Source organism: Neolamprologus brichardi, chromosome 11 (assembly GCF_056152115.1).
Source record: "Neolamprologus brichardi isolate AB-2024 chromosome 11, ASM5615211v1, whole genome shotgun sequence".
Lineage (NCBI taxonomy): Eukaryota > Metazoa > Chordata > Actinopteri > Cichliformes > Cichlidae > Neolamprologus > Neolamprologus brichardi.
Window position 1 is genome coordinate 30,834,297 of NC_142114.1, and position 10,102 is coordinate 30,844,398.

Genomic DNA, 10,102 nt, shown 5'->3' on the forward strand with positions numbered 1-10,102 from the left:
GTGTAGCTCAAAATTAATGCTGTCCATCCCACGGACTAATCTCAAATGCGATAGAGACTTCTGTGGCAGGTCCCAGACTTTGGAATAGTCTCCCCCGAAATATTAGATCGGCACAAACACGTGATCACTTTAAATCACTGCTAAAGACACATTTTTATGTCCTGGTTTTTTAACACACTATGAGTATACCTTTGTTGTTTATGAAATCCTGTCATTGAAACTTTTGTCAGAAAACGGAAAAGGTATATCGGGGAAACTTTTTTATTGAGAGCATTTTTTTCGGGGTGGCTTTAACTCAGGAGGTCGAGCTGGTCACCTACTGATCGGAAGGTTGGAGGTTCGATACCTCCAGGTATCCTTGGCCAAGTATCCTTGGCCAAGGATACTAACCCCAAGTTGCTCCCCGATGCATCCACTGAAGTTTGACTGTGTGTGTGAATGTTGTTAGCGCTCAGTTTAGAGTCGGTGCTTGTGAGGATGGGTGTGACTGGGTGAATGTGGCATGTTGTATAGAGCGCTTTGAGTACTCCGGCAGAGTAGAAAAGCACTATATAAGAATCAGTCCATTTCTCTTCTTGTTATTTGGCTCTAAAACAGCTGGAGACCATTAATCCTTTTACTGACATTCTGAAGGTTTTTTGCAGTTTGAAAGACAGAAAATGTATTCAGTACAAATACTGTAAGTGACAGGTGTTTAATTCTTAGATGATGCAGAGAAATCAGAGACTGGGAGGCTGTGGAGGCTCAGCTGCCTCACATGAGGCCAGTCAAAAACATCAGATGCATCTGCAGACATGACTTTGGGTTTCCAGCCTCCCTTTAAAAAGTGCAATTATAATGCAGCTCTGTTGGAAAACAATTTATTGTAGCGTTAACGTTACAATACAAGAGTGTGATTTGAAATGACCGTCAGTAATAATGATGATTACGGTTTGATTACACTAACATGGCAGATTTCCCCCTAAATTACCCAGAATGCTGTGCAACAGTTGCCAGTGACACCCTGACAAAGACAGACAGAGTCAGACTCCTGCAGTATCTGAAGTACTCTCAGATGATTCCTCTCAGGGTGAGCCGGGCGGCAGCAGACCTCTGCGATCGTCTGACTCCACCTGCGGGTCAAAGGTCAGACGACATCAACATCGGCTGTTCTGGAAATGTTCTCAAAAACAAACATTTAAAATGCTTTTTTTCCTTGTAAATGTTTGACTATAATTTTTGATATTTTATGTTTTCATGATTTTGTTTCTCTCTTAAACCTGCAAAAGCCTCATTAAACAATCACAGATCGTTTTCAGTTAAAGGGATTCAATGAGTTCATAAGCTGAATAATGAGGTGTGAATAATGGACCGTTCCTCCGTCACTGCAGGAGGCGTGGTTACACATTTTTGGTGATCAGACATCAAATCGAAACATTTAAATTTGTCGGCTGGTGGTGCAACGGATCAAAAGTCTCACGGTTCAGATTGGATCACGCTTTTTTTTTCCGTCACGGATCGGATCAATTTTCGGATCAGCAGAAGAAAAAAAAAGAAGACAAAAATTTAACTCGCCATTTACTTATTTAAGTATATTTTGCCTATTAAAAAACATTCAACTCAAGACTCATTCCACGCAATTATATAAAAACAAATTAAGATGCAACATAGGGCAGTGCAGGGCTTTGTATCTACCACTCCGCTGTGATATAATGAGCGGTCACGTGGCTTTCCGTTGCCCTGGAGCTCCACCCATTTGTAGTTGGGGCAACAGAAGATGCCTGGGACAGCTCAGCCATAACTTTAAACCTTTCCTGCTCATGCATGCTTGGAAGGATCTTGTCACTGAAGCGGACGCGCGACGGGAAATCATAGCGTGGCTCAAGCACGTTCATCATAGTTTAAACTGGTGCTGTCAGCGTAAATCTAGTTAAAATGACGTTAATGCATTAATGCGGCAAATCTCCATTAACTAGTTACCGCGGATCGCCCCGTGCATGGGGCTGCACAGCATCAATGCATTAACTAACGCGTTGACTAGTTTAAACCCTTGTTTTGCACAACAGAATACGGCCTCCGTCTGCAGCTAAACATCCCGATAGCTTTAGTAACAGCTTTAGCCCGGTCGGATTGGGCAGCAAAGCGCTGCTTAAATCAACCGTGATCCGTTGCACCACTAACATCGGCCCTTCAGGCTCGTCTTCTCGTGCACCATGAGATCAATTTTGATGCTCTTGATATTTTTTAATCACTTGCTGAATTTCGCGTTCTGACCGCGTGCACATCAGCGTCTGTGATGTGCACGCGATTTCTTCTACTACACCAAAATAGCAATCTTTCAACTTGAATTTTATTTCAGAAGATGAACCTGCGGCGATGCCTTCAGGCTCGGACACACGACATAAAAGTCGGGTCTGTTTGAGACGGGAGCTGAAAGGATCAAAGTGAAACTTATTCTGTTTATTCTATTCAGTTTCACGGCCACACCGGGGCTGATCACCAGCGGTGTCCTTCAGAGCTACCGTCCTGCAGCTTTTAGACGCATCCTTGTTTTGACACACCTGAATCAAATGAATGGCTTGTTCAATTCAATTCAATTTCATTTATATAGCGCCAAATCACAACAAAAGTCGCCTCAAAGCGCTTCATAGATACAGAGAAAAACCCAACAATCATATGACCCCCTATGAGCAAGCACTTTGGTGACAGTGGGAAGGAAAAACTCCCTTTTAACAGGAAGAAACCTCCAGCAGAACCAGGCTCAGGGAGGGGCGGGGCCATCTGCTGTGATTGGTTGGGGTGAGAGAAGGAAGACAGGATGAGAAAAAATATATTTAAAGCAGGAGGAAATAAATTATAATAAATCTCAGTTTACAAAAACTGAAAATCGTTTTCTGATTCGTCAAATCTTTTTATGCAAGAAAAGCTGATATTAAAAATTTATTTCAGCAGGTCTTATTATTATTTTGCTAATTTTCTTTTTTCCTCTTGCGACTGAACACATCAGCATTTCTTGAGAGGCGGAGTTAATATCATTGGTAGGAGGAGTCTTACGCTGAGAGAAGAAGGAGTGCGGAGCCTGATGGCTTTGCCAGAGAAAACACAGACGACGATGGTGACGCAGGTCTGCAGGACGAGGAGAACCAGGAAGAGGCCGAGCAGCCCGTAAAGAACCACCTGAAACAGGAAATATGAAACAGGAAATATAAACAGGAAATACACACAACCTGTCCTCAGGGAAGACCCCGGGGACCAGATCTGAGGTGCAGCGAGAGTCCGGCCTTGAAGACCAGACAGAGATAAACTTACATCCAGCAAATAAAAATATTGGCTGCATTTGCTCCTCAGGCCGTCTACGTCCTCGAACTCGATGAAGCTCTGTCGGTCACAGAAGCGGTCGGAGGGGGGGCATTCGGCCAGCAGCCAGCAGGTGTAGGCCACACCGGCCAGGCCAATCAGGACGCTTATCACGTTGGACACCAGGGACCCCCAAACCTGCACAAACACCAGATACGGCTAAACTAACAGCGGCTAACGAAGTACAATGGCTTCATCCATCTTTGATATACAGTCTGTGACTGAGGTATCACACCGCTGCAGCTAACCGCCCCTGAAATGGACCATTTTTAATGACATCATCTGACCAACAATATGGCTGCTGTGAGGTCACGGCACTAACAGACTGTCCAAGAAGGACGAGCTGCAGCTTTATTTCATTAGTTTGTCCTTCAGCTGTAATCAGCAGGTCTGAGTTCGCTGACCTGTCACTCACACATCCTCTTTCTGGTTTCTCTAAAACTCACCAGTGAGATGGAAGTGCGTCTCCCCGCCGCCACGGCCACCGAGCCGGAGACGACAAACTGCACGACAGCGGAGAGGCGTGGTTAGACGACACATGACCCCTGTGAGGCTTTACCTGAGGGTTATTAATCATGTTTGTGTGTACGTACAGCGGCGCCGAGGGCGAACGGAGAGTAGGCGATCATGGCCCACGAGGAGATGGCGGTCAGAGCGAACAGGATGCACAGCAGCCCGATCATGATCTGAACGACCTGAGGACAGACGGAGACACAACATGAGCAAAGATGAAGAGTAATGCAGATTTTAAAGTTCTTGTTAAAACATCATCAAACTGAAGAACAGCATCAAAGATGAGATGTGTGCAGGCTGAGAGCAGCTGTGGGGTCAAAGGTCACAACGCCGTCTGGCAGCTTCATTAAACCTTTATTACAATAAAATCTGATCCATGTGTGTCGTCCTTTAGCTCAACCTACCTTTAACGATTTAAAGTTAAATAAAGCCAAAGCCACTCTGATCACATGACTCAGTGAGCCTCCTGCTTTACTCTGAAACTGAAGATCAGCTAAACACATGAAGACTGTCAGCAAAGTCTATTCTGGTTGGTCAGAGGTGATGACATCATCATGACGTGTTTGTGTCTGTGCTTTGTTGTGATGAACATGATGGTCAGAGTGCAGACGCTCACCCCGAGAGCGTGCGGCTGTCCCCGCATGAAGGCCACGGTCATGTCGTCCATCTTGACTGGGATGGGTGTGGTCTTTTTGACAGGGGGAGGGGCCGGTGCAGTGGTGCTGCTGGCATTCTGGAGCTGGATGGAGCCGTCATCCTTGGGAATGACCTGAGTCACGACCATCACTCCACCGATGGTGGTGATAGATGTGGATGCCATGATAAAGGTCAGAGGTCACAGAAGCTCAGAGGGGAAATTCTGGAAAAATCACAAGTGCAAACAATGAGGGAGGGGTCAACAATGTTTGAGTATTAGGGACGAGAAGGGAATGTGCAGCAGCTGATCGACTTTAGCTTCCAGATGTTCTTCAGACAAACTTACAGGAGAAAATTATTCTGGTTTAGCAACAATTCTGATTTTTGCCTTTATGACGTTTTAAGAATCTAAAGAGCTCCACATCCAGGTTTATGATGCTGGTATCAAGTATCGATAACAAAAACAGAGAAAGTTAACTTCCTGTTATTAAAGTTGATGTCGGTGAAAAGACGTACTTACGAAAACCTAATAAGACTTTGAAATCATTAATAACCTGTTTTAATTGATTGACTGATTGGAAGTCTCGCTTTAAGGGTTCAGCAGAAGCAGCTGAAGAGCAAAGACAACACGTCCAACGCGCTGTTGGCCCCGAGACGCTCCGGGCACCTGCTCTTTATGACATCATTACCAACATAGTTTTACATTATCACCAGTATTACAGTCAACACGGGAATAATAGCGAACTAATAATCAAATGAAATGACTGCTGTGGGCCGCACAAACGCTGCTATAAAATCTTTTGTTAAACAAAAGTCCCCGGATTTAACGTGGATTCTGGTTTGGAGTTTCCTCCTGCGTGATAAGGAAGTGCGGTTACCCGGAAAACGGCTGTTTGTTTTTTAGTTCGACGCTAAATATCAGACTTTTGAAATCGCAGTTTTCTCTACACGAGAGCTTTTCAACGTTTTTCTTTGTTTTGTTTTGTTTTTTTAAAGATAAGAATCGCGCGAACAAATCTCGGTAATCAAACCGGAAATATATCTGCGCATTAGATCAAAAACATCGACCAACAATCATCTCGAGGCTGAGCTGCTCTCTGAAACATCTGCAAACACGCACGGATTACCTGACCACGCTGAGGATTACTCCTGAGGATTACTCCTGAGGATTACCTGCTATCAGGTGGACACACGGAAGTCCTCTGACCTGAACAACAGCTGCTGTTGCTTCTGTTCAGGATCAAGTTAGGCTGCCTTCAGGAGCAAACTGTAAACTCGGAATTCTGATTCACCAAACACTTGTCGGAAAGACCATAATGTGATAAAGTTCCAGTCCAATTTAATTAAACGATGAAATATTGCTTCAAATACAATAACATAAATAAACTGAGCTGTTCTTTGGATTTTTTTCTGACCTTTTGACAAACATAAGAAGGAATGATTCAGTCTTTAATCACTGTGTGTAACTTTTAAAAAGACACTTTCAGGTGTTGTTGTTGTGTTTTTTGTGTGTGTGTGTTTTTTAAATAATTAAATTATAACTTTTAAATCACGAACATGTTTTTCCTGTGTGCGGATCTGCTGGATATGAGGGGAAATTTCGGCATAATTCCAACAACACCTGAAGGCAGCACAAGGAAACCACAACATTTCCCAGAATCAACGTGAAAAACAGCTTTGCAACAACCTTCCCTGCCTCCTTTTAGGGGGACCTATCGTTTTTATGATACATTCACATGCCACTTTATTAGTTACACTTTTAAACAGCCCCCAGAGTTCTTAGCTCGGATTCAACAGGGTGCTGCAAACACTCCTGGGAGATTTTGATATTTCACAGCATCTCAACATCTGAATACACCGCCACTGACACCGTGGTGAAGGTAAATATGCTGCAAAAGGTGAGAGCTTGAACTTGAGACAGAAGCTAAACACAGGGCCCAGAAACGCTTTTAAATTAAATAAAAACACAGAGCAGGAACTGAGCAGGAGAGCGCCCCTTTCACAGCCTGTTTGTCTGTGACAAACACACAAGTCAACACTCACATGCTTCTGGGGAAAAACAAGACGGTATGTTTGCACAGGTTTAACAGACGTTTATTACTGACGAGCAGATGACAGCATCGGAGCTCTTATTACTTTTTCTCCTCCAGGATTCACACACGTGTTTTGGGATCAGGACGCAAAGGTTTTACACTCTACAAGAAACAGCCTTTAGATTTTTATTCAATGAAGGTGTTTACAAAAACAGAACAAAGTCCTGCTCGTGATTTATCGATGACTGTTCACGTTTTGGAGATCAAATATTGATGAAGGAGATTTCAACTCATAGAGGACATTCAGCATTAAGGCTGAGCAACACCAGATTATCTTACATCAACATCTTAACCTCGACAAGTTCACGTGTGTAGTTCACTTACGCCACAAGGGGGCGACATTCATTCACACCTACAATCATAAAGGAGTTATTGACTGTTTTATTGAATCTTAGCCCGTGTTACATTCAAAGCAGGTTTCACATTTTTTAATACATTTTTTTGTTGTTTTACGATTATTTGCAATATTTTATTTTAATTTTTCAATCTAGAAAACCCCATCAACAAACAAATACAGCTCAGGTGCTCAGGCAAGAAGACAAGAAGTATCACTGTGATGATGAACTACCAGTGTCCAGAGTACATCAAATGTCATGAATACGTAACAAACAGAGAAACCGCAGCACCATGGTACATGTTCATACAATCGGAGCTTTCCCAAGTTAATTCAAAAATGGAGTCCAGGATTTTGAGAAAACATTTGCTGCAGAAGTTTGTAGGTAAGAACATTTTCCATTTTATGACTGATAGCATGTCATTGAGCCAGACAGTGAAGGAGGGAGGAGCAGCAGACCTTCATTCCTTCAGGATACGTCTTCTTGCAACCATCATGATCGACTGGCACCTGCATAGTTGCAGGAATAGTTCAGGAACATACGCAGCTAAAAACTGCAATTTCTGGATTGGGTGTGATGAAGATTTCATAAGCTTTAGAGTACCAATCAAAGATTCTGGAATTAGTCAATGAGGGACAACGCCAAAACGCATGAGCCAATGTGCGATCTGTCACATACGGGGAAGTTGAAGAACAAATTTTGTGCAGTCCAACCTTGGAGTAATGGAGCCGATGGACAACTTCAAATTGTATTAATTAATGTCAGCCGTTATTTATTCCGATATTTCTAAACCCAGTTCCTCCCTGCGGGCGTCTCTTCTCCTCGTAGTCTGCGCCTCAACACTTTCATCAAACAAATGTACAACTGTAGAGATCAGATGTTTGGAGTAAAGACGGCTCAGGAGCGCATTAAAAAAGTTGTGTTCATTCGGAATATCTCGATAATTCTTGATATTGGTTTGCACAAAATGCCTCATTTGTAGGTAACGGTAAAAATGTGAATGCGTTAAATTGAAATTTTGCCTATAAGCTGATAAAATTATGCAAATTTTCCAAATATATAAAGATCTTTGAATTTGATTAAGCCCTTCTCCCTCCAAACATGGTGGATTTATCATCCAGGGGAGGCAAAAGAGCATATCGGTGCCTGCACAGAGGAGTTTCACAATTCAAGGACACCTCTAATTGGTTTAAAATACGCACAGATTGTTTTGGAACAAACCCTAGTTTCTTAAAAACCTCAGCTTTCCCCACTCTGGAGAAAAGCAGGGCCTCTAAAGAGGAGTCCCTTACTCCGTCAGCCTCCATTCTTACTACGTCAGCCTCCATTATAAGGGGGGTGTTAGAATTACTAAGATCTGGGGATGTCTGGTGCCAGAAGGTCAACGCTCGTAGATTTGTCTATTCTAGGATTCTTGTTGTTCCATGTAAGACGTGATAATCGCGTCCAACTCCTCAAAGAAAGAGGAAGTGGGATAAATAGGAAGATTCTGGCAAAGATACAAAAATCTAGGAAGAGAGACCATTTTTATGGAATTTATACGACCGATCACGGATAAAGGAAGAATTTTCCATGACTCCATATTATGCTTTAATGTGGATAAAAAAAATTCTGCAAAGTTCAAGCTAAAAAATAATTTGGGATCTTTAGGGACAGTCAATCCAAGATATGTGGAATTGTCATTAACAGGTTTTAGATGGAGGCATATCCTGAGATCAAATTAAGAAGGGGGGGGGGGGGGGGGTACAGATTCTTCTGCTCATGATTTATCGATGAGTGATCGATCTCGATGGAGATCAAGTAATGATGGAGGTGATTTCAACTCATAGAGGACATTCAGCATTAGGCCTGAGCAACACCAGATTATCTTACGTCAACATACCAGGAAAGAAACGAGCAGTCGCCTCATTTCTTAACCTCGTTCACGTGTGTGGTTCACTTACACCACAAGGGGGCGACATTCATTCACAGCTACAATCATAAAGGATTTATTGACTGTTTTATTGAATCGTAGCCCGTGTTACATTCAAAGCAGGTTTCACATTTAACAGTTTACATACATTCATTCACATACAGCGACTGACAGCTGTGCACGTTCATTTAACACAAATATATTCTTCTAGCCTAAATCTTTGCAATGCATACAGATGATTTATCCGAGTATTCACACATAAACACATCAGTCATTCAACATGCATCGGATTCACTAACACTAACTAGATTCAACTTTGCCTGAGTTACAGAGAAATTCTGTAGCGTGCAAAAAATCCACACGGAAATCACGTCACTGAGAAAAATAACCAAAAATAAAATACAATTTAAAACAAACAATTAAAACATCCTCTCAAGAACAGGAACAGGAAATGTTAAATAGAAAAAAGTGAGCTTTTTCTTGATATGAGGTGAGATTTTATAAAAACTGTTTCACAAAAAAAATAAATCCTTGTCCTGGTTAAGTCGACCTGCCTGGTAAATTCAAAAGAGATTTTATTAAATAAAAAATGTAAAAGATTAAAATGAGTGCGTGTAAGCAGGATGATTTGTTCAATCCATTCTGAAAGACATCGTTAATGTCAACTAATAAAACGCACCCGCTGCCTTTATCACCGTTTTCAAAGCCCTGAGTTAAAACAGAAAAGTGTTTCCACAACCGACGTTTAAAATCAAACAATATTAACAAAACACAAAACTCCTAAAAACATCAGGAAATAAAAGGACCCTGAAGCTCAAGCATCAACAGAAACAATTCAAATGTTTTCTTAAATTTCATATCAAGCAGCAGATTCGTTAAAGGTTCCCGTGGACCTCAAGAGACAACCTCAGCAAACGTGGAAGTACCAAACGCTGCAGTTCCTGTGGTAGCTGCTTGCTTCTGTCGGCACAGTGGGGACGTGTTCGTATACCAGCCATTTATAAACTGCACTGAGACTCAAAGCTTTGCACTTTACACCACTTTAAAGAAAAGCCGGTACCTGTTTGTCTTGTTCTATGGGGCGCCGTTTGTAAAGTGAAACATGCCGAAATTAACGGCAACATTTTTCCACATTTAGCTCAAAACAAGTCCTTTTTTTACAACATTTAGTAAAATATTTGTAACTTTTTATATTTAAAACAGAATTTTAAATATTCAATCTAAATCTTAAATCTAAATGTTTAGGCTAACATGCAAATTTATTGCACGGATCAGCG

General features: G+C 42.0%; 1 protein-coding gene across 2 annotated transcripts; it reads right to left on the reverse strand.

Annotated features, from left to right (window-relative positions):
* Nucleotides 1-844: 844 nt before the first annotated feature.
* On the reverse strand, nt 845-5,745 carry si:dkey-7j14.6 (membrane-spanning 4-domains subfamily A member 4A). 2 transcript variants are annotated; one of them, XM_087848567.1, is made up of 7 exons: nt 5,659-5,745; nt 4,466-4,708; nt 3,930-4,031; nt 3,783-3,839; nt 3,289-3,474; nt 3,034-3,156; nt 845-1,112 (listed from the first exon to the last, which is right to left on the reverse strand). In XM_087848567.1, exons 2-7 carry the CDS (start codon nt 4,667-4,669, stop codon nt 1,065-1,067), a joined length of 720 nt encoding a protein of 239 aa, XP_087704693.1. In that variant the 5' UTR covers nt 4,670-4,708; nt 5,659-5,745; the 3' UTR covers nt 845-1,064. The 2 variants fall into 2 exon arrangements, with proteins under 2 accessions (XP_087704693.1, XP_087704692.1); XM_087848566.1 differs by having other exon boundaries at nt 5,613-5,736.
* Between the last annotated feature and the right edge of the window lie 4,357 nt (nt 5,746-10,102).